At 36.8% G+C, this 25051-nt stretch overlaps 1 protein-coding gene across 1 annotated transcript; it reads left to right on the top strand.

Moving 5' to 3' along the window:
• Positions 1 to 1072: 1072 nt before the first annotated feature.
• LOC139119955 (E3 ubiquitin-protein ligase KCMF1-like) lies at positions 1073 to 23334 on the top strand. The gene is made up of 7 exons (XM_070683924.1): positions 1073 to 1290; positions 5349 to 5516; positions 17400 to 17539; positions 18006 to 18107; positions 18779 to 18944; positions 19858 to 20110; positions 20882 to 23334. Exons 1-7 carry the CDS (start codon positions 1275 to 1277, stop codon positions 21129 to 21131), a joined length of 1095 nt encoding a protein of 364 aa, XP_070540025.1. The 5' UTR covers positions 1073 to 1274; the 3' UTR covers positions 21132 to 23334.
• Positions 23335 to 25051: the final 1717 nt, after the last annotated feature.

Raw genomic sequence — 25051 nt, 5'->3', positions numbered from 1 at the left:
GCACATATAGCTCTGCGTGGCAGGGCTGTGATAACGCCGGTGAAACACAGCCCTGCCAGGCAGATCTAATATAACCATGGACAGTAGAAGCTTCTACTGTCTTTGATATAACAAGATTTAATGCCTGTAAACTTGAAATGCCTATGTTTACTGCGACCCATATGAAGTCAAGTCGAATCTTTATTTTTGAAGAAACAACATCTTACACATTTCTTTCGAATGACAACGTGACAATGTTATAGCAACTTTTGAATAAGTGCATCGGACACTTTATTCACAGGAGAAGTATTTCATATGCTACTTTGCATAATTTCCCTCTTTGTTAAGGTAGAATGCGCTTTGGGGACAGATATTCTGACTCTCAAACTTTTACAATACTATTTTGGTCTACCACTCGTTGGTGCTCATTTTCCAAGCTCACAGAGTATTAAAATAAAGTTTTCACCGGCTTATTTTTGTGAAAATCGAAAATTTAATATTCCCTCCATAGTTAATACAGGGATGGTGGCCATTTTTAATCTAAATATCTGTAAAGTCAATTTGTTTCTCTTGTACAAATATTTCACTGTGACCCAGTGGCATAATTTCGTAAAGGGAGCGCCTTATAAATACACAGTGAATACAGAAACAATACGAAGAAAAAATTTCGATTGTGCATGTCCTAGCTCAGAACGGTTGTTGTTTATTTTATGAATCAATGTTACGCGACTTAGATCTTTCTTTCAGATTTGACGTAATAGTCAGTAGTGAAAAGATTGCAATTTTAACAACATATATTCATCACTAGGGCCAGGCTTACGTTGGGTCCCTACACGAAAAAGCTTACCCGTAGGCTAATAGAAGATACTATTAGGCCTATAACTTGTTTATTGTTCATAGTAGAGTAACATTGTTCATTGCGATGCAGAAACTACTCTTAGTTCTTACATGTAATGGTATATCTTATTTGATAGTTTACCCAACTATCTAATATACAGATCCGATTGTTTCTTGTGCTTCACCTGTTTTCGAACTGTATGCCCGTCCTTGGTTGATTTTGATTTCTCGTACATGGCGAGACATTACGAGATCAAGTGCGGAATGGTGACGTCATGTAAGTACTGACCAACATGCAACAGGGGAGGTTTCACTACTGACTGGCACCCGGAACAACGGAGAAATCATTAGCGCCGATGCGTTCAAGACCTAGAAAAGCGCTCGATGAGTGATAGGTATATTTCCTGTAACCTCAAGATCTATTTTGGCCTGTTTCAGGCTCCATTTAGTGGACAAGAATGTCCCGACACGAAGGTAAGGGGCAATCGAGTCATCCAACATGGCGGCCATCTTGATTTCGAAATTCACTATCTCCCATTCAAATTCGGACTTTTTCGCTTGAATGAATAAAGCCAGTTTTAGATGTATGTGCTGATTGATATTCATACAATTCAAATTTTTCAAAATTGTGTTCGTTTTATTGCTAAGAGGTATAACTTCTGGCCGAATATGTGTAGGAATTGTGGAAACAATACGGCATGTTTTGTGCCAACTTGAAAGATCGTCGAAGATAGAGATCATACACTGAATATCTGTAACATTTACAACATAGTGGCGAAAACTATGGGCCAAAATAAATGCATCGGTCTCTGTTGTTTCATTTTGTCATTCAGTTCTCTGGAGCAAGTAAACAAATGCCTTAACGAACTTTGAATCATAAAATATGTGTATTCGTACCTTCTGAAATCGATAGTAACAAGTCATTACCCCCATGCAACCAATGGGATCATTCACTGATTCATAGTACTTCAGACCCGAATATTTGTATGTACATAAGGCCAAAATTGTCGGCGTTGTTTATTTTGATGACTATTATAAACAAAGTTCAATGCTTCAACATACAGTTCAATATTATACCGACTACAAAGTGCATAGTGTCCTTGAGTCTGAGATTGATGTTTTAGAAGTGTATTCTGGAGGAAGTGTTTTCTGAATTTACGTCAGCTTAGCATGAAGTCATCTCCTACATTTTATCTTCATGAGTAAATTCCATTTTAGTATAGTTCCCCGCATGGTTTAAGGCAGTATTGATGTCTGCTACGTTATCCTTCAATGGCAACCCAAATCAGTGTCTTGTCAGACCTGACAATTGAATGTAAATCACAACAGCTCTATTGTTCTGGACATTCTTATTTGTGGTATTTTATGCTGGCATTCAACCACAGAGTGCATATGTGACAGTAAGACTCCACTGTAGGCTGTACACCTGGAACTGATGAAATGTAAGGTGTGCCTTCTTTCACACTTTTGAATTTTAATAGGAGCGTGCATCAAATATAAAATTAACCCTTACCTGCCAGACAGTATCACTTTCCCATCTGCCAAGTCAGTAAAAAGTAGTATTTAGGTAAAACCACATGTATTTTCACTCACATGGTTTATATGTTATAGCAGCTTTAGTCTGTAAAACCGTGTTTACAGTATCTCTGTCTTCAGGGACCTTCAAATTTTTAAGTCTTTGCTAAAATGCACCATATGGGACATGTTTTGCTTCACTAGTTTTACCAAACTTGACCTGATAGTGAAATATTAACTTTACAGGAAAAGGGTTAATAGATTGAAAGTAGACACACATATCCACACCACCCAAGTCAAAAAGAATATAATTGTGTTTGTGTTCAGAAGTCAGGTAATATTTATTTGCTGTGATTATATTGACCGTATTAGGCTTCTACCTGACCATTTGGCTGCAGTTTGGAAAAACTTTCATAAAAGTACATCACTGTAGTCCACTGTAAACCTATTGCTTGTACCTGTGTTGCTATCCAATGATGAATAAAAGATATTCTTTGCAAGAATTTGCTTGAAAATTGATCAATATCTACAAAGGGTAATGGCATTGACAGGACATTCACAAGTTTATAATTGTATTGCAATCTAGCCCTTTAAAAACAGTAATTGTATTTGTAATATTCAATGATTTTTGTTAAAACCTGCAGATTATTTCGGATCGAAAGGATAAGGTAGAAGTCAAGGGTTACAGGATTGGTGTATTGTGCTATCAAGGTTTCCCTGTTCATAACTTTTGAAACACTTTATGGTATTTTTGATCAGTCAGACTTGGTGAAGTAGTTTCATGTTCAACTTCTGAAATCATGTGAAAAAGTACAACTTGTTAACACAACCTACATGTATATATTATAACGTCCAATGTTATCGTTGACATTTGAATTTAGTCCAGACTAGAATTCAATTGTTAACAGTAACACTCTGTACAGTGTAAACAAAGCATTGTATTGATACAATGTAGAGCAAATCACAAGTTTTGTATTTCAACATCCTTTCGGGAGAAGATCGATAAAACTGTTCTAGAACCAAATAATATAAAAATATGATCAGAAGCTAAGGCTATTGTTCCTTTAAATGAGTTTTATTTGCCATGTAAATCTGCATACCAATGACCATATTGTTTTGGGACATGATTCATTTATGGAGTGGTATTCATATGGTGTTTGAATAATTTAGAACAAGTGATGTTATGAAGAAGACCAGATATTTGAATAATAATAATATTTGAAGATTGAAAAAGCCCCCTGCTGTGATTAAATAGGACTGTTTCTAGCATGACCGTACCTTGCTTCATACTTAATGGCATGATTAGAACTCCTGCAGTGTCTTTGCTAAGGATTGAATCATTTCTTCAATGTATCCCTTTGCATTGGGCTGTCAGAAATCAAACTATTGCATCAGACCATTACGTTCACTGCAGCTGAATATTTCACACACTGGCTTCTTTTTTTCCATGCTTTAGAGGAAGACCAAGTAGCTGTATCGATCACATCGCTTTCTAATCAAATCATCCATAGATGGGGGATTCCAGGCTTTTCCATAGCATGAACATCAAAATAATTCCTGGCAAAACATGTCTATCAGACGGTTACACAGGATTTAGCTATTATTGCTGAATAGTTCAACACAGTTATGAAGCACCTGTGTTGCTGGGATATTTTTCCACCGTGGTACAAGATGATTAGATGTTAAAATAGAAATAATAAACATTGCCAATTATTAGCTTAAGTGGTGATAAATTATCTCTGAAATAGAAAGTTCAAACATTGAAATTCTTTTTAGTATTAATATGAAATAACAAATACAAAAGTAATGGGTGAGAGATGGACAATGTACAAATACATGTATGCTCAAATTCTTTTTCATGTGTATGAACAATTTTAAAGAAGATTGTGGTTTTTTTTTGCTAGCATGGTTATATTTAAAGGGCCAGTAGTAGTAACTTTTGATTATCTTTTTCACTATTTTTGCTTTGGATGTCGGTTGAAAGTGCTTGTTCTATTCCCAAAGCATATTGAAACACCTACTATTCAGATTGTACATTTGAATTGAAGTCCAGACCAGAATTCACTTGTCAACAAGAAGTCAACAATGCAGGCTACGTGTAGGTTGACAAACTCACCTCTGTTTATCACTACGTGCTTTGGGAGTAGAACAAGAAACTGTCATTAACATTAAAAAGCAAAAATAATTTCAAAAGCATCAAAAGTGTCAGGTACTGGCCCTTTAAATATTGACACTGTGAAAATCCCTTGTTTTCCTTAGAAAGTTTAATTCATCAAATTTTAAGATAGACTGATAAATGACCCTCAACTTTACCCCTGTGTTATGCTTTACTGATTTCAACCAACTTTCCCAAATAGGGACAAAATAAACTGGCAAGAAAAGGTGTTAACCAGATTTCTCACACGCAAGACAACATATTTCTTGATCACATGTACAACCAAAACTGCTTCACAGAAAACATGTCAGTTGCCAATACTGGCTCCTTTTCACAGATTTAAATCGTCTCCACCATTCAACTCTCAAACCATTGTATATGAAATGTCAATCGGAATGGCATAAATCTCAGTTTCCCTATCATTTGTATAATCTGTGTCGTAATTTCCATATGAAGGCCAGGCTTATCTGTTAAAATGACTCCCTATAAATATCAAGGTTTCAGTATCAAATCAAAAAGGCTGGTAGGCTGTACATGGGCTGAGTACACAAGAACTGATGCTGAGAACTGGGACTGAGAATTATTGCTATGAAGGAGTGTAATTTTCATGTTTATTGGTGTTTAATTTGATCAAGAATGTACCTTTGCAGTCATGCCTCCTGTTGAAATACATGTCCATGTCTAATGATGTCCTGATGATTTCATTTAACGTCATTAGAGCTAAAGAAGTTTCCTTATCAGATGTCCTGACTGAAGATGTTCCTGCACCACAAATCTTGTGCAAATGTAGACTTTCATGACACATTTTGTCTCACAAAGTTTTACTGGAAATTTCTCAGTCTGTCATGTCATCTCTTTCTAGGTGTTAGCTGCGACTCTTGTTTAAAAGGGAACTTTCGCGGGAAGCGGTACAAGTGTTTGATCTGTTACGACTACGACTTGTGTGCATCCTGCTATGAGAGTGGTGCCACCACAACCAGACACACTGCTGAGCATCCAGTGCAGTGTATATTAACTAGATCAGATTTTGGTAAGTTTTAGAAGTTAATCCTCCTTAGCTGAGTGGAATTTTGTGGAAAGCCTCACTTGAGCCCCCAGACACCTCACAAAATATAAGAAATTCAAATTGACACAATAACATATATAATTTTGATACTTCAAAAATAAACTTCCATATTCAGACTCTTGATTGGCCTTGAATAGGAAACATATTTAGTTCATCTGAAGGGAGCATCATTCCACTTAAGTAAGTCTGGTTTTCATGCACTGTAATCATCTTGGAGAAAAGAATTGATGTTTGGAAGCAGTACATGAAATATTTATTACATAGATATAATAATACAGTATTGTAATTAGAGTATAATCAGGGTTATCCACAAGAGGATTTTAGGAGTGGATCACCCCTCTCTGTTTTTAGAGCAATCTATTCATATGTTAATAACTGTGGACAAGGATACATTTTCACAACAAAATGATATTCAAATTATGCATTGTTATGTAAATTGGTCACTCCTCTGCTTTTCCAAGCTGTGGAGAACCCTGACAAGTCTTAACCAGTGTAAAGATGTACATTATGGTAATGTGAAAGCCAATGTTATGAACACTTGCTTCCTGGTACAACTGTAGACGAAAACAAATTGCATCGTCTAACCATGTATGTATAATTATATAGTCATTGAACTTGATGTTGCAAATACAAGCTCAATGTTTCTCCAGTTTGATGCGGTGTTGTGTAAACTCCTGTTTCACGTGATTATTTACTGTAATCGGTGCCTTGATTTTGTGTATAAAACCGTCCACAAAATATAGAGGAGAGCAAAAAAGATAAATTTCCTTTCGAAACTAAAATAAACAAAAAGAAAGTCAAATATTGCAATTTATGCCGGGTAAATAAGTTTGTATACATATCTCCATCTAAATCATCAGTTTTAGTCCAATGACTGAAAAGGATGAGCAAACGTTTAGTTCTGAATGGAACAAAACCAAATTAGGTTCTTTATTTACCAAGAAAATGCTGAAAGTGTCTGGTGATCTTTGACATTTATGCTAATATAATCTGAAATAAAACAGAAAAGTGACTTGTTGATACAAGGGAATCAGAGACAAGGGGGAAAGTTTGTTAATGAGAATGGCATTATCAGGTTGTCATAATTATGTTACACCACATTCAAATGTGATACAGAAGAATTCATTGTTTGGTAGGGGTATTGACTTTCAATAAAGCATTGACTTAACTGATTGAAATACCATGACCATCACACTGAATTGTACCCATGGTTTCACATGGCGCTGTTGTCAAGCCTATCCCAGTAACATAGTTACTTTTGAGAAATTGCTATGATACTCCGTAGAATTTCAACAAGTCATCACATGGCTGAACAAGGATCCCAGAAAGTTGGAAATAAAAAAATAAATATGCATAATTGGAAGATCGTTGAGTAGATGTGATTCGCATAAATTATAATCATTAATTACAATGAACACGAACACAATCATTAATTCATTTGTTCATTACTGTTACAAAAATAAATTCAAATCAATGTGTTTGGCACTGGAATGTATATTCTACCCTTTCATATATAATTAGTTTGAATATATAGGATGAATCAGGGCTCGAAATTAGCGGTAGTCCCGCGTCCACAGACTACCAACTTTTCCCTGGGGCTACCAAAGTCCATGAAATGGTAGCCCATACGGACTACCAAAGCCTGGGAGATGAAATACTTGACGTGCGATGTCCGTAACTTTGGGACGAGCTAAATGCAATCAACCACGGCTTCAAACAAATGAAACTGCATGTTGATTCGCGGTCTCTTCACAATTTTGTGGAGGGACCGTGAATCAACATGCAGTTTCATTTGTTTGAAGCAATTATCCTTTCATCTATAAAGAGTTTTTTCTGGTGACTATTACAATTTTCACTGCTATGTTGTTGTTTTCACAAGATGCAGAGCGTTTGATACTAGAATATTCAGTTGCTTTTCCGTGTGCAGTCTTTGCATGCCAGTTTACACTATGCTGTTGATCGGCAGCATACAAGACGTACTTGTGTCAAGTTTTGGGGTTTTGATGCTGAAATTTCACAAAACTGTCACTTCTGTATCCAGAGATTGTATAATCATTTTAATTTGAAACAGCGATATAAAACACATGTGTCAGTTAGCCTAAGCTTGGAAATCGTGGCTGAGTTTCACTGTCTTTTATCTATGGTTGTCGATCAGTATCAATGTATTACGTTCTGTATAGAGATACTCGGTTGTAACAAGGCATGCCAGTTCATAAAGATCATGAGAATATTTTTTTTCTGTTTTTCTTTACTCAAGCTACGATTTCTTTGGATGTGTGAGCCGATTTTGAAAGTGATAGAAAGTGTTCAAAATGTACATAAATTAGCATAAATTAAGCGTTCCTGACACATAACATGGGGTTTCTCGGGTAGAAGACCCTAGTTATATTGCTATTTTGTGTTGCTGAACCGGGGGCTTATACACGGACGAGTACAGTATCCCTAAACTAAAATATTCATGGACTACCAGCTATTGTCACTGGGCTACCAACTTTAGACCAGATATGAACTGAAAATGCTCACGTGTTTCATACAGTTATGTGTAAATTTGAACCTTTGCCACATGTTTGCAACTTCATTGAAAGTATTATGATCAACATAATGAACAATAATCACCGCTGATTAATTCTCAAAGGTCATGAAGTATACAAATATGTAATTAGCTGAAATAAAAATATTAAAGTTCTTTGACTGCTGTCATTTATATAGCAAGTGTAATTACCGTTGGCCAAGTCCTTCAAGCCATATATGCCGAGCTGTGAAAGCTCATTAGATATGCAAATTGTAAATTAGCCGACATGAAAATGTGAAATGACTTTCGATATTGTTTTAACCAGGTATAATCATCAATGTTGTCATGTTTTGCCAACTTTGATCAAGTAAATCCCAGTATATATCCCTAATAAGCAAAGTTCATTAAATATGTAAATTAGGAATTGACTTAAGTAAAAATGCTTAATGATTGTCAATAATGTTGTATCATGGTATCTGCAATATATGTAGCAAGTTTTGTCAACTTTGGTCAAGTCAATTCAGATATATATCTCTAATTAGGAAAGTTCATTAAACATGCAAATTAGGAATTTGCTGAAGAGAAATGATTAATGACTTTCAATAATATTGTATTACAGTGTCTGAAATGTACATAGCAAGTTACATCAATTTTGATCAAGTCAATTCAGATGAATATCCCTAAGTATGAAAATTCATTTAATATGCAAATTAGGAATTGGCTGAAGTAAAAATAGCGTCAATGACACTGTAGCTCCCATCCTGGACTATTTAGTGTTTGTTCTCTGGTCAGATATTTGAACATGTGTGAAAGGGATAAAGTGCATGAAGTGAAAATACTTAAATGAAATGTACTGGAGACAGTGAAATATGTTTAATGTAATTATTCAGAATATAAAATGGAAAAAATACAGAATTAGATATATCCAATACTGTGATACAACCATTAACTCAACAAGTCATTTACAATGACATAGTCCCCACTTGCAATAGGAGTACTAGTTTGATGGGGCAGGAAAATGTGGTCATTAAGAAGTATCATTGGAGTGTATATGTTGAGATCTATGGGCACATAGGTCTATGTCGTTGTTCCCAATTTGAAACACATGAGGCATGTCTAAGTTACGGTTCTAAATCAGGAAAAAAGATCAGACCTCTAGCAGTATTGGCCAGCCAAGAAATACATATGCGCATTATAAATGAGGTACAAGATGTGACATCTTAAGGTCTAATATCCTATCAAAATTGGAGGGTATAGAACTTGTGGTTACTGAAATATGCATATATATGTATAATCAAGGTCAAAGGTCATCAAGGTCACATGACATTTTCAAAAAAAATTATATTCCTAATTAATCCCTATATGCCAAAAAATCAGATCTCTAGCTCTATTCGCTTGCCCAGAATTAGATGTGTACATAATTAATGAGGTAAAGCGTGTGCTGTCATAAGGTCTCCCATCCTACTAAATACAAAGGACATAGCACTTGTGGTTACTTATTTATGACATAAACATATATTTTAGGTAAAAGGTCATCGAGGTCACATGACATTTGGTCAAAAAATTTCTCTCCTATAGTTATCCCTATATACCAAAAATCAGACATCCAGCTCTATTGGCTCGCTAAGAATGAGATATGCGCATAATTATTGAGGTACAGTATGTGGCGTCATAACGTGTCCCATCATACCAAACATGAAGGGTGTAGCACTTGTGGTTACCGAGTTATGGAAAAATATGTATATTGGAGGTCAAAGGTCACCGAGGTCACGTGACATTTTGTCAAAAAAATTGTATTGCTAAGTTATCCCTATATACCAAAAATCAGACCTCTAGCTCTATTGGCGCGCTCAAAATTAGATATGCGCATAATTAATGAGGTGCAATATGTGGCGTCATAAGCTGTCCCATCATACCATACATGAAGGCTGTAGCACTTGTGGTTACTGAGTTATGGACAAATATGTATATTTGAGGTCAAAGGTCACCGAGGTCACGTGACATTTTGTCAAAAAATTGTATTGCTAAATTATCCCTATATACAAAAAATCAGACCTCTAGCTCTATTGGCTGGCTCAGAATTAAATATGCGCATAATTAAAGGAATAGTCCACCCAAAATGTAATCTGCCTTATACAGGTTTCTATGTATGTCATAAAAGCATTTATCATTACTTTTTGCACAGAAACAGCGATTTTTTGAAGTTATCTATGAAAATAAATATCAAAATCAGGCAATATGGAGACCTTTTTAGCCGACTGTGCGCGACCATATTGTCTACTTCCTCGCAAAGCATGTCGGGAGAAATGCCCGGATGATGACGTAAAGTTTTCGTGTTTTGGTGCATTGGCTAGGGGGTCTGATCTAGGGAGTCTCATAAATAGCTTATGCCTGCCTGTAAGTATTACGGATGTACAAATAATCGTGAGCGAGATTTCGATAAGGCATTCTGAATGATTCGAAACCCGAAGTGAAAACACCGCCTCTAGAAATTGTTGCCGGTAAAGATTGCCACTGACGTAAGTTTTCAAAATTATAAGTGCAGTGCATGTTTTTACGTATGCAAAGGCCGTTTCAAAGAGAAGGACTTCGTCGGCAGTTTGACGACTCACAATCAAATTTGGATTAGGAAAAGACTTCAAGATGATGCTGTACCACAAACTTACACTGGAAAGCAAATGCATAGGTGAAAAGAGGACATACAAGGGCGATTGTGGGAGACACTCGCCATAAAAGAAAAGAGGTTCATGGTTTAAATATTTATGATTTTTCTGAACCGCCGGAGAGTTTGTTGAGATCATCTTTCTTACAAAAAGTTTACTTATTATTCTTGTTATTTTTATGACATTGCATTGGTATTTAAAACATAATAAAGTTTGCGTGATCAATTGAAATCAGAAAGTTGTATTTTTGCTCGGGCATGTTTAACCACATCAACGCAACTACAGCATCCACGCATCAAGTCAACGGAAACGATCCATATGTTTGAAATGAGTTATCTGGAACCAAGAATAGGTTCAAAAGAGTTCGAGAAGAAGTAGATGCGTAGATGACAACTTTCATTGATGTCGGAAAAATTTCAGACATGTCTTTCCTTCCTTTTAGAAAAAAATAGGCACGTCAAAGTAAACTTTATTATCGGGCTTCCATGCTGTAAGTTCAATGTTTCTACGATACCACGGCAGCGAGTCATATTTTTGTGGCGTCGAAAAAAATAATGAGCAATTTTGCCACTAAATTGTAAATAAAAACAAGAAGCAGTAAGTGAAGTTCGTTACTGCGTTGCCAGTGCGGAATTACAAGGGATTTTCCCCAAATATATTATCACATGGATTTCAATAAATGGTCCAAAATGAACCAACGTTTCATATAAGCACGCTGCACGACCGGTCGTACGACCATGTTGGATTGTAGTGAAAACGAGGCTCTCTTTTGTGGGGTTTCTAGAAATTTCCATTCAACTACGCAAAGATTTGAGTGCATCGTATCGTCATTCAAAGACGCCACTCAACCTCAGCAAGCACATAGAATAACATCATTGAGCTAAAGCCTGAAAACTTTAAGTTCCAAAGTGAAAAAACGGAATCAGATACTCAATATATGTGATCGAAAATATTTAACGTTTCTCAGTCAGGCTATTCAGACACCATTGCTCTTGTAGCATCATAGAGTAACCGTGATTCAGATTTGTTTTCTCAGAGCTGTTTCTCTCCGTATTGCTATATAATAGTACATGACTTTTTAATTTTGCCATCTTCCCGCTCCTGATCTGTCGAAGGGTAGTTTATTTCATTCCCTTTTTCTGTAATTTTTCTCTACGACCAGTCGCGAGGTCGTGGCTGTAACTTTAGTGTTGAATTTTTGCCGACATATTTCTCCAAGACCGGCCGCGAGGTCGTGGCTTTCAGGTTTATTTTTTCGGTCGTTTCTCTCCACGACCTGTCGCCTGGACGTTGCTGTAAAGTATTGAATTTTTCCCAAAAGTTTTCCCAATGACTGGTCGTGAAGTCGTAGCTTTCAGATTTTGACCATTCTCAATTATTTTTTTCCAAGATTGCACCAAGTTGACAGCAGCAACGGCTACTAGGATTCGCGATATCTTCCCATGGCGGTTTCTAATTACCGGTAACTTACGTTTAAAGTTCAATGTGAGTTGTGAGAACAGGAAAATTTTAGTGTGTTTTATGACTGTACGTTGAAAGGATAAATTGAAATTTCATTTAGTACTCCTAAAATGAAAGTGTGTTTGAAGTTTAATTTAGTGCCACGGAGAATATGAAAGTGTGTATGTATAAATGTTGCTTGTTAGATGAGGGACATACCATTTAGAGTCGGACAGCTGAGCCGTTTCCGGTCGTCCGCTTTGTCTCTCCTCCCTCCCCCATGGAGAACGGTGCTTGGAATTTTTTTCTCATTCGTTCATTCTTTTTCTATATGTAACTGAAAAACTAGCACTTTGAATTGGCAATTTTCGCTAATCATTCTTTGTTATAAAAAGAGTTAACCGTATTTTAAACCAGCGTTGCAATGGCTAAACATGCGGAGCAATGTCGTCACATACAGTTCTCTTTTGGGGTTTGAAATCCAACATCGTATTTTTCAAGTGATAACAGCTAGCTTGCAATGCTGATCAAAATGTTCTACCCAAAAGTACAACCATTGTGGGTAAGTTAGAGTTCGTTTCGTCACCAGGCGATATCGAAGATGTGTTCAGCCACGGTTGAGGGACCGTGGTTCAGCTCCAAACATGGCCACGTAACAGTGAGCTACCAAAAGAGCCATACTTGTACAGCTTCCTTCGGTAACTGGTGGAGCCACGTGCCCTTCTTTTACTTCTGAATTTATCGATGTGTCCGTCTTTTCGTTGAAAACACAAAGTTCGAAATCCTGGAGTTCGGAGTCGCTGAATTCCGGTTCAAAGTTATAAGGTTGAAGGCAAAGTGTATCCATGGGGCAGTAGCTCAATACAAACGTACGGTAGACCAGACCCCCTAGCGATACCCCCTAACTTCCTCAACCAAACACGAAAACTTTACGTCATCAAAAGTTAAGCCTCTCTGAGGAATTCCCATAGGTGGCGCTTCCATATCACGAAAATGGCGTCACACACATCAGTTAATAAAACATTAATTTCTAGGATAATAAACAGCAAATTTTTCATCTTTTCATCATAAATGTTACAAAAATAATCTTCTTCAACTTTTAAAGGCAGGTTGTTATTTGGGTGGACTATTCCTTTAATGAAGTACAGGATGTAGTGTCATAAGGTCTCCCATCATACCAAATATGAAGGGTGTAGCACTTGGGGTTACTTAGTTATGGCCATATATGTATATTTGAGGTCAAAGGTCATTGGGGTCACATGACATTTTGTCAAAAAAATTGTATTGCTAAGTTATACCTATATACCAAAAATCAGACCTCTAGCTCTATTTGCTGGCTCAGAATTAGATATGCACATAATTAATAAGGTACAGGATGTGATGTCATAAGGTCTCCCATCATACCAAATATGAAGGGTGTAGCACTTGTGGTTACTGAGTTATGGACATATACTCATATTTAAGGTCAAAGGTCATCGAGATCACATGACACTTTGTCAAAAAATTTGTATTGCAAAGTTATCCCTATATACTTATTTTCACTTTGTTTAGTGTGATTAGATATTATTTTAGCTGAAAAAAGGGTCCAGGGAAAGTAAGGAAAATCCAGTATTCCACAGTGTTACAATTGGCTGAAAATATAAAATTTCTTTCAGTCTCTAGAATCCGAAACCGAATCCGAAACCGAATCCGAAACCGAGTCTAATTTCAGCATCGTCTAGCCAGAGTGTAACGTGGGGATAGCGCCCTCAAACCACAGATACCGGCTTCCCATAGACTACCATGTATCAGAAAAATTAAAACTGTGATAACTTCATTAATATGCAAGCCACGCCCACCAAAACCTTTTCAGTTCTTGCCATTTGAATTCTGAAGATGTCTACCAAATTTGACTGAAATACGTTCAGCCGTTTTTGGGAAAATGGACCAACAGACAGACAGACACACAGACAGACAGACAGACAGACAGACAGACAGACATCGCTGCGACATATGCTCACGTGTGTGAACACGTGAGCAAAAAATGGTAGCCCAAGTGGACTACCAGGGTAAAAAGTTAATTTCGAGCCCTGTGAATTATTTTGAACAAGACAAAAGGATAGGCAGCAAAGGCTTGCGAGGGAGTTCCTTGGTGCATATCACTTGTAGACCATGAATAATTGACAGTACCTTCAGGCGTTCACACTCACATCCCTGCTGATTACAACATCCACATCATAAAGCCCTGCTATGGCAACACAAAACTAGATGTCATTCTGGAGGAGATAAGCTTGTAATAGAGCAAGCCACTGTTTTGCGATACCTGCTTGAGTTATGCTAATTTATGCATGATTGTTACCTTAATTGTCAATGACTTTCAAGAGTCTAATTATGCCACTTTAAATTATAGAAGACAAAAATAAGCTGACGTTATGATTTGATTGACCAATTTCTGTATCCAGCTGATGAAAGGGCTTGACATGATTACACATAGAGACAACCATAGACAAAAGATACTAGTAATATAAAGTAATGATTTCCCAACCTGCCTGAGAGAATATTCTCTGTGCCTGTTCCAAACACAATCCTTTGAAAAAGAAGTGATGATTTAATGTTATTACAGCTTGATTTAATTCTTGAAATAAGAAAATTTAGAAGAAAAAAATGTATTCACCTTCTTGGCATCAATTAACATACATGCACAGGGTTAGCGGTAGGATTTTCAAGTTAGTAGCCACACTTACTCAGTGTGGCTAATTTGGTCCTCATTTTATTAGCCACACGCAACTTTCATTAGCCACACATACTAAATGCTGGTAGAAACATGCTTCAGTCTTCAAGTTTTTGATGTAATACATTCATAAATGCATACACATATACATATATATATATATATATATATATATATATATATATATATATATATATATATATATATATATATGAGATACATGAGACTATACATTTCTTTTTTCACTGCAAAGGCTACACAGACAGTAGACATGATCTTTAAGTAAACTAAACATTTGTAGAAACACATACAGAGACACACAAGACCTTATAAACATTTTTCAAGAACAATCAAATCATCATTATGTGATTTGGGAAAATTGTTTGAACTCAGACCAAAATAAAAATGAAAAAGAGTAAAATATTGATGAACATGTTACATCCTCATCTATACATACTCTTTTGTTGTTGATTTTGCAAAACCTGTATTGTACTTTATGATCAAGATCCCCAATTGGGATAGGATTTCCATAAAGGCTTCACTTTACTTTACATGCCTACCCTACTTAAACCCCGATACAGAAAGGTGATGCGCGTATAATAGATGATTACAGTTAGTAAAATTACTTTTCTGATCAGAAAAGCTATTAAAAAGGTGTTACAACAATGAGACATTGAAGTTCCCGCGACAGCATCGTTAGGAAAATGGCACGTTTTGCCTTCATGAATCTGTGTCCCTCCGTACCCCCGTTACCTAAATAGAATAGTCCCACTCCGCACATCCGCCATTGCACTCAAGGCCACGATGCGACGTTGGTTTTCCTTCTCTAAATATGCAATTTCATTTGTTTGACGCTATTATCCTTTCATCAGTGAAGAGTTTTTACCGGTGACTATTACAACTTTCACTGCTCTGTCATTGTTTTCACAAGATGTAGACCGTTTGATATTGCAATGTCGACTTGCTTTTTTTGTGCAGTCAAAAACATGCCATGCCAGTTAGTTTACGGTTCACACTATGCTGTTGATCGACAGCATACACGACGTTTCACGTTTACTTTTTTCAAGTTATGATTAATGTTGAAATTTCACTAAATGTCGCTGATCTAGGGATTGTGTAATCAGTTTGATTTGATACTGCGATATGAAATACTGTGTCAATAAAGCTCTGAATCGTCGCTGAGTTTTGCTGCTTTTGGCTATGGTTGTCTATCTTAGTATAGTGTCAACGTGATCGGAATGCCAGTTCATGGAGATCGAGATCGCGAGAATGTAATTGTGACTGTTTTCTGTATTTTTTCTTCCTTTACAATTTCCAGTAAGTGCTTTAAATAAAGAGTTTTTTATGTTGTCTTATATCAGTTGAAAAGCATTAAGATTTGGACAGTTTAGTTTTCTCAATTTCGACTATAGAAATCAGCTGTTGCCACGCTTTTGAGATCGTGGCGATTGCCGATGGGTTTTTGTTCGCCACAAACGAGTTTTAGTCGCATTTTGCGACTGTGGCGACCTCTACCGCGAACCCTGATGCAGTGTGAATGTGCATTTGCTGCATGTTGAAGCAACTGACCTTTCAAAGATCAAATAGTCAGTGTCAAGTAGGAGAAGCAACGTAGCAGTTGAACTTCTAAAAGTCACCATTCAAAATTCTTTAATTAAAGATTTAAAAATGATGGCTTCAAATGATGAACTTGGGTGTTTGAGGGTGTTTGAAGAAAGACAACTATGTAGCACTGAATATGCAAGGCAGTCCAATATGGCAGTGGTGTGATATCAGGAGTAGACTGTTGTATCAATTAACAGAGGTTATTAAGGGTCACAGAAAACAGTTACTATAAAATTTGTGTTTTCTTCATGTCAACTTCATTGTTACGTTATGTTAAAATATTTGGATAGTTTCGTTGGTCTATTGGTCTGAAAAGTAATCTTTACAACTATGATGATTCGTTACAATTTCCAAGACCTTTCCACTCTTCATAACAAATATTTTCTATAACTATCTATCTATCTATAACTCTTTATGCATTTACATAGACAAGAACCACTATCGTTGCTATAATGTCATCGCCTTGAAATACAGCTCAGTGAAGATGTCTTCCAAGTCCAAAGTTGGTCAGTCTGTGACTATATCACATATCTGATCAATGCAGTCACACTGTCATCAATTTTTGAATTTATTGAATTCCATGTTTAAGCTAGATGAGAGTAAGGTGTAGGGCCCTATACATAGACGTACAGCATTTCAAAAATCTTCTTACAAGCAATGGATTGGAATAGACAGGCAGGGGTTTATATTAAAGTATGGATCAAGACCCAACTACAAATAGGAGGTAATTAGATATGCCACAGCTTTTAGTGTTGGAGTGACATCCCCCTTTCACAACCTAATTATAATTCAACCGTATTGTTTTTTGTCGCAAAACTATACATCTGCAAGAGTAGGAATATAATTTGTGTCAGTCACTCTGATATATGATGTGTACACATGTATATCTAAGCTGTTGTTTTGTATTTGAATTCCAGATCTCTATTACGGAGGGGAAGCAGTTTCTCCGGAGCAACCCCAATCTTTTACCTGTCCATTTTGTGGCAAGATGGGTTTTACAGAGACTACGTTACAGGAGCATGTCACATCAGAGCATTCAGACTTGTCCCTTGAAGTGGTAAGTGCAATAAATATGTCTCCAGTCTTTACTTTCACTGTGATAGATGATGTAATATTCATTGACTACAGCCTGCAGCGCTGTGTGGAAATTGCAAAAGAGTGAAAATAATGTTGCATGTATTATGATATTGCACATGTTCATACAGAATATCAAAGCAAGAAGATGAATATTTGTTCATAATTATTAAATATCATATTCCAACATAATGAGCAATATTATAAAAATTATAATAGGCTGTTGTCCCTATGATCTATCTACTCCCCCCCCTCTCTCTCTCTCTCTCTCTCTCTCTCTTTTCATCAGGTTTCCGTTTAAGATTATTTGTGATTTTACATGCAATGGATACTTGTTTATCAGTTTTATATGTATCAGTGTAAGTTTTATTATGATCAAAATTGTCCACTGATGAATGCCCATTGGTTTTGTTTGGATTGATCTGTTATTGAATTTCCTTTGATCATAGGTGTGTCCTGTGTGTGCGGCATTACCTGGAGGTGATCCAAACCATGTGACTGATGACTTCGCTGCTCATCTTACATTAGAACACAGAGCCCCAAGAGATCTCATATCCTTTTCCACCAGACACTTGTCTGTACTGCTTTTCTTTTTGCAAAGATAAATGAGCATCTATCGCTATATGTCACTGTGAAATTTATTAACTATGTATGTCCAATCTGATAGCCTGTAGGCGTACATGTCTGCAAAATAAGACACTGTCGTGACGTGTTTTTGTACAAGATTATCAGGTGTCAAGATGTTTCCCATCTTTGTCATATTGAAACAAATCAATGTATTTATAGTAAGATTTCATAGCAAGATTTCATAAGATTTAATGTTCTTTGCCGATGTTGATCACCAAGTGACATCTAGAATTGTACAGATACCTGTAAGATTTACACAACAAGACTAGTTAAAGTTGTTGAGCGTGTAAACATTTCTTAAGTTCATGCCTTAGAGATTTCTGTATCCTCAACCATAGCCAAAAAGTCAGAAAGGTATCACAGAAAATATTTATCCCATTTGATTGCATATGTGTGAATTGCTATGAGTCTCTTGCAAAATCTAGGCAGTTGTTACCTTGTTACCTTGGAATAGGCAACCTACAAGGTTGAAACACATTGTCATGCTTGCAGAGAATGCTTTGTTCTGTTTGTACAAAGTATCATGAGAAAGTTGCAGTTCGTGTGCATATTTCAGCCAGTAAAAATAACGACAGCTCCTTGACTTGACTCTTACGATGAAACCAGTAGCGCCAGGCATGTTCGAAGGATGTTTCACCCAGGCCGGGGTGTTGGAATTCCTAGGGCCAGGAGGACCAATATGCATTTTAGTGGAAGTTCAAGTTTGGCGAATCAGAGCTCAACATCGCCTAGTAGTAGAGAAACTATGGATCCCATTGCAGGCAAGTAGAACACAGACTTTGTGGGTGTAATGGTGCAGCATTGTCTTTGATGTGTACTGCATAAGATGGGTGTTTATACAGATAATTATTCATAATCCGTAACAGCATTCCAGTATTACATCCTCTGTCATGATTGTTTCAATTCTTTCAGAGTATTCAGAGGAAATTTTAAGGACTGTGACAATACTTTTGTCCACTCATTCATGATTGTCATTTTCAAGGCCATCTTCACAGTCATCTGTGGATGACATTATACACTGCTGTAGTACAGATATATGTAAATCAGTACTTTTAACTCTTGTTTTTAGCCAAATTTACAACCATCTAATATTGGCCTAAGCTACAATGACAGTTCATGCAAAAGTTTATGTTATGCTTTTATGCAGAGCTAACATTATTTCCTTTGCAATTTCACGTTAAAATTCACAATGCTTTCAGAGTTTAATTATTATCTGACTGTACACTTCAAAGTTCTGTTTTTACACAGAGATGTCATACATAGTGTCTCACCCTATCCATGGAATTCTGAGTATACAAATTTAAGGCCATGAACTGTTTATCAGTTTTTTTTTGTGTTTTGTTATATTTTTGCTTACTTAGAGTTTTTGTTCATTTCAAGATAAACAAAAGTTCCACAGAGTGAAAATCACCAGCCAAAAAACATGTAATGCTTGATTTCTAAAGTGTATTAATTTCTGCACAGTGTAGTAATTACCATCGCTTTAATACACAGATCAAGTGATAATGAATTGTAAATGGAGAATTTCAGTCAGCCAAAATCATACATTGTGTAACTCAGATATACTAGAAAGTACACACACAAAGTTGCTGTCAATTACAAGGATCTGTATGATAGGAATTAGTCAACTGCTGGTATCACAGGATTGATTTTATACCATTTTACCATCCACAGAATTGTTATCACAGCTGTCTGGGGTGCGGCGTTCTACAGGGCAGCCACAGCCATCCACTTCATCTCAATTACAGCAGCTTCAGATGCAGTTACAGCTGGAGAGGCAACAAGCCCAAGCAGCTAGACAACACATGGAGAGGTTTTCCAGAAGGCAGGCAGTCTCGGCAAATCTATCCAACCCTGCAAACTCTTTAAATAATAATTTAGATATTACTTCTAGTTCACAGGCAAATTCACAGTTTCTTTTGTCAAGGTAAGTCATGAAGTGTGTGTGTGTGTGTGTGTGTGTGTGTGTGTGTGACATCTACCAACATCATCAGTGGGCATTCTTCTGTCTCTCTTTGATGTAGAACAAATTTCATACTGTGTAAATATTGTGATTCAAATATTAGTCTATCATCAATCTTACACATACAACTTAAGTGTGTTGTTTTAATAATACTGTATTACAAGTAATCTTTCATTTGAACAGATAATACTTGAGGATTCAACAGGCATTGTGAGAAGAACTTGTGTATTTAGATATTTAACATTGAATCTTATGGGATACAAATATTATGTTGATGATAATTTTGGAAGAATAGTTAGACTTTGTCGCGCAAGATTTTCCCATTCTCCCTCATGGAGGGACTATGATTTTCCCAAATGTCATACTATAATTTCCCTATTTCATTTTACTAAATACAAGACACATGTTGTCCATCAGCCGTTTCTCAAAGCAAGTTGATAAACTGGACCAAATTTTTGTTGGGACACAACAACCATGTTAACTGACATAGTCAACAAAAACTAATGCAAGACCCAGTAACCAAGGAATGCAGCTTTCAGGAAGAATTCATCCAGTGTTCAGGAAGAATTCATCCAGTGTTGGACATACAGCTACCATTCCCATCGCCTCAATCTACTTCATACATCTACACAATAATTACACTTCACTGATAAGATGAAATTTAACGTTCAAACTTTGTGTCTCAGGACAATTATCCTTCTGAACAGCTGGCATATTTCTTTTCCAATTTTACAGAATTAATGATCCAACACTATCAGAGAGCGACCAACAAATGTTAGAGGTAGAGAGGGCAGACCATAGTTTCTTTCTTCAAGATTTACTCCTATCCACTTTACAAGAGGAGGAAGAAGAACTGCAGCGAGAGCTTGCCGAGTCGCAGGACGGAGACTCAGATGATGAGGGTGCAACAGGGGGTGCCAAACCTAGTGATATTTTACTCCAATTAGATAATTTAAGCGTTTCAGACAAGGAGCCACCTCCTTAAAACTATTTACTTGATTGTACATATGAAGTAGTGAAATATACGCCAGTGTGTATTTGTAGTCTCTGAGAGTTTGGATTTCAATTTTTTTTTAAGTCTTTTCCTTCTTGTCACAAGGCCAAACACGATTTAGTCTTCACACAAAATCAGTACAGCCTGGAACAGAACCTTTTTTTCTTAAGAAAAATTGTGTGTGCTTGTAGTGTTGTTTTATGTGAGTTTGTGTATGAATGCAGCGAAACAGTGTGACTGACACATATAAATACTGCACACAGTGTGTTTTCTTGCTTCGGAGTGGCTGTGTGTTGCTCTATGTTCTTGAATCCTTATCACTTCATTGACAGTTACCGATTTCCTTGGAGATGTTTCTGTATAGCTGTGGAGATTTCTACCCATCATTACTGTCGCCATCATTTTTTATAAGTTCAAGTTTTATACCGTATATTTACAGCTGCCCTGATAACACAATGGCATTGAAACAGATAAATATGGCTCTCTCATTTCTTACTTTTTTGTACGATATTTTCAAGATAAATATTTTAAACTTACGTTTGAGTGTTGGTTTTGAATATGCCCATTCTCTGCTATGAATTTCTGCCTGAATCCTCTTTAACTTAAGTATTTCAAGTCAACTTGCACTATTGCACTGGTTTCTGGGCTGAGTCTCAAAGTTCATCAGCAAATTTTTTTACTGGCAAAGCTATGTGTTCCAGTCAAGGATGAGATATTATGACGTTTGTATCATGTTAATATTTATTTCGTGTAGTTTAATGTTTTACTTGAGTTCCGTGCAATTATCAAGAACATCTCATTGCCAGAAACATATTTTTGACTTTCCATGCCAAGCCAAGGAGAGATAGTAGAGTCTACTGGTTTGTGAATGTAGCTCACCAATGTTCCCATATATGTCGCATACAATTGAATAAATGAGGACAAGAGGGTAGTTCATTCAGTGTTTTATTTTTATACCATTTATATATCACTTAAAAAATGGGTAGATGAAATAGCCATGTCTCCCTAGGAATTTGAGTAGACACAGACTGTTTTTGTTGTCTGTTTTGAATGTTTTGGAGTAATTCTCGAGTTGGGAGGCATGCCGTCTCTTCTGCCACCATGTGTAAGACACAGAGAATTAACACGGTGCAATACAGCTTTGCAGTTGCCCTATACTGCATGATACTACAGGGAACTATCGTACAGCAAGCAGAGGCCCTGTGAAACCAGGCAAAAGACTTGGATGTCTGCATTATCCAAAACGTATATCTCTCTGCTGTGTACATACATTCTAGGAGTTTAATGTAACAGAATAAGTATCTGTATTACGTGCAGTATGTCCACTGTTGACTGATTCCAGTGTGTGGCCTTGTGACTGTCACCAATTTCACTAGAAGTAGTCCAGGGGTCTCTAGCTCTCTTCCAAGACAACACTTTCTTTCTATCTTTATCACTCTCTGTATGTTGTATGACCTTTCAACATACAGTGATGTGACAGCGGGAAGAATACAGAACGACAAGGTACCTTTGCAAAGCCAAACTGTGTACAACAGTCACAAATGTTATGCTATGATGTAGATCAGCTACGTTGTACGAATGAAAGTTAATTTTATTTCCTTATGTAAGGAAGTCCAGATAAGTTATAGTAATCCATAAATTGTACTCATCTTCAATCCTTTTTATCCTGGTTCAGAACATTACAGTCTCATCTCTGTTCTACATACATACATCGAAGCAGTCTTGGTATGTAAGTGTGCCATCTTTAACTGTCCAAATCATGCCAATTTTCTTCTCACTTCTATTTATACGCAAAGGCAGCGGTTTTGTTACAACAGGGTGTGATTGTAAGATGGAAGAGGCAAATGGATGGGTGGCTATCAGTACCCACCAAGAGTACACTTAGCATGATTCTGTACATAATAAAATTTCTTTACACATCATACATGATACCAAACTGAATGTGAAAATGTCGCTTACACTGTGAACTTTTCTTTAGTTTCTGTTTGTTCTTTCATAATTTTCTTCCTTTAACAAGACAATTTTTCTGTGTCTTTCTCAGAATCAGAAGATCCGTTGTTTACTGTCCTTTACTGTCACTTCAGTTTTTTTTTTTGGGCTGCAGAAACATTTCACAACCAACAAAATTTGAAGTCTTATACGGTGCTATGTCAGCATGTTGTAATTAAACTTGTGTAATATACCGAAAATGAAAGCGTGGCTTGCATTTGTCATTGTGGAAAGATGTTTCAGAAAAGAATTCTGTTACCTGTTAGTTCAAGATTGCCCTCAATGTCATATGAGGTGAAGTTCAACAACTGTTCTGAGATATTTCCAAGAATATGGGGGGGGAATTTGTCAGTGGCTGGTGAGGTGTTGCCTGTAGGCTGTTGCAGTGAGTGTCAGAAATCCCCAAGGCATCAATCTCCAGGTGTGCATAAGTACATTACATGGCTCATTAAAGATACTGTGAGTTGATCAGTGTTGTGGTTGGTCAAAGAAGCAATGCCACACTCATGTACAACACAAAAACTACTAGTATGTAGGCTCTCTTGAAATTGCAAAAGACAACCTCTTGAGTGTATTTTAACTGGAATAGTTATGTAGTGACAGGATAATTGCTCTGCAGTTTGGCCGCATTGTAATTCACCATAAACAGGATGGCTTTGAAGAGCCTAGTGTCAAAACTCTGAACGTGTTCATACTTGCGTGCCACTGTTTTAACTTTCACACAGTGCATTTTATCCTCTCAGACAGCTGATTCACCTCAATACAGTAAAAAGATGCCCCCGACAGGACAGGCTTTTAATAACAAGATTCAACAGTTGAGAAAGTTGAGCACAATGTGTTGTCATTCCCGTGTCTCATTGCGCTCAAGGGGGAGACAGCAATGTGAACATGTGGCACTGTGCAGCATACCAAGCTTCTAGAGTAGTAAATTAACAATGCAGCTCTCGTTGTCTTCAGCAGTGCAGATTTTCTCAATTTTTAAATTCAAGTTCCTTTATGCACATCACTTACATTGTAGAATGTGAGAAGTAGTCTAAGTGGACGAGCGGATAGGGAGAGCGCCCCCACGTGCCAAATCCCAAGTCTCTACAACTCTCGAAAATCTAACATTGACGAAGTTACTTTCTGCTACATAGTCATACAGGGATTTTCTAGTGTTGAATTAATGAACATAAGTTGCTTTTAATGTGCAGTAGAGTCAAAAGGGAGAGAAACTCTAAGGTCAGCGTATGATAGGCACGTCATGTACTTGGAAGTTTGGAGAATCCAGTAAGGCCGATTCTTTTCTCCTAGGAAAAAGGATCAGTAGTAGTGCTAGCTAATTTTTTCCCATATCTTAAATATTTTGGTATATCGAAGAAGCCCCGGGCTGAAGCCACACTGATATGCGTTACTAATATTTACATGTAAAATAAGCTACCTTGGCCTAGTTGTTTTCCAGCTACCTGAGCGACGATTGAGGGCGTACTGTACCGTACGTACATCTTATACAAACCAACAGGAGTTGGTTCGAAGTTGTGCATTTCGCAAACTTTCATATTCAGGAAATCAAGAAGGTGACATTGACTTTCCTTTTTTTATTTTGCTGTCGGCACTTCCTTTTGAGAAATTTCCCACTTTGCTAAAATCCAGAAAGTGACGTTTAAATATATTGGTTCAATGTCAAGTTAAACAAATCTAGGTTACGGCACTTTTACGATTATTATACTGGTGACAGGTTGATTGCCAAAAACTGTTGGAAGGGTCACAAAGAGGAAAAAAATGAACACTGTCTAGCAATCAGATTGTAGAGATGTATATACTCGCTGAATATTGCCTTACCAAGTTGAACTTTATTATTTTACTCGTTTATCATTCAAACGACTGAAACGACACTTTTTGTCCAGGCTCTCCGGCGATATTGAATTAATCAACACGCCGAT

The sequence above is a fragment of the Ptychodera flava genome, chromosome 20 (genome assembly GCF_041260155.1).
Source record: "Ptychodera flava strain L36383 chromosome 20, AS_Pfla_20210202, whole genome shotgun sequence".
NCBI classification, from domain to species: domain Eukaryota; kingdom Metazoa; phylum Hemichordata; class Enteropneusta; family Ptychoderidae; genus Ptychodera; species Ptychodera flava.
Note: the sequence above shows the minus strand (reverse complement) of the source record. Positions and strands in the feature narration are given on the sequence as shown.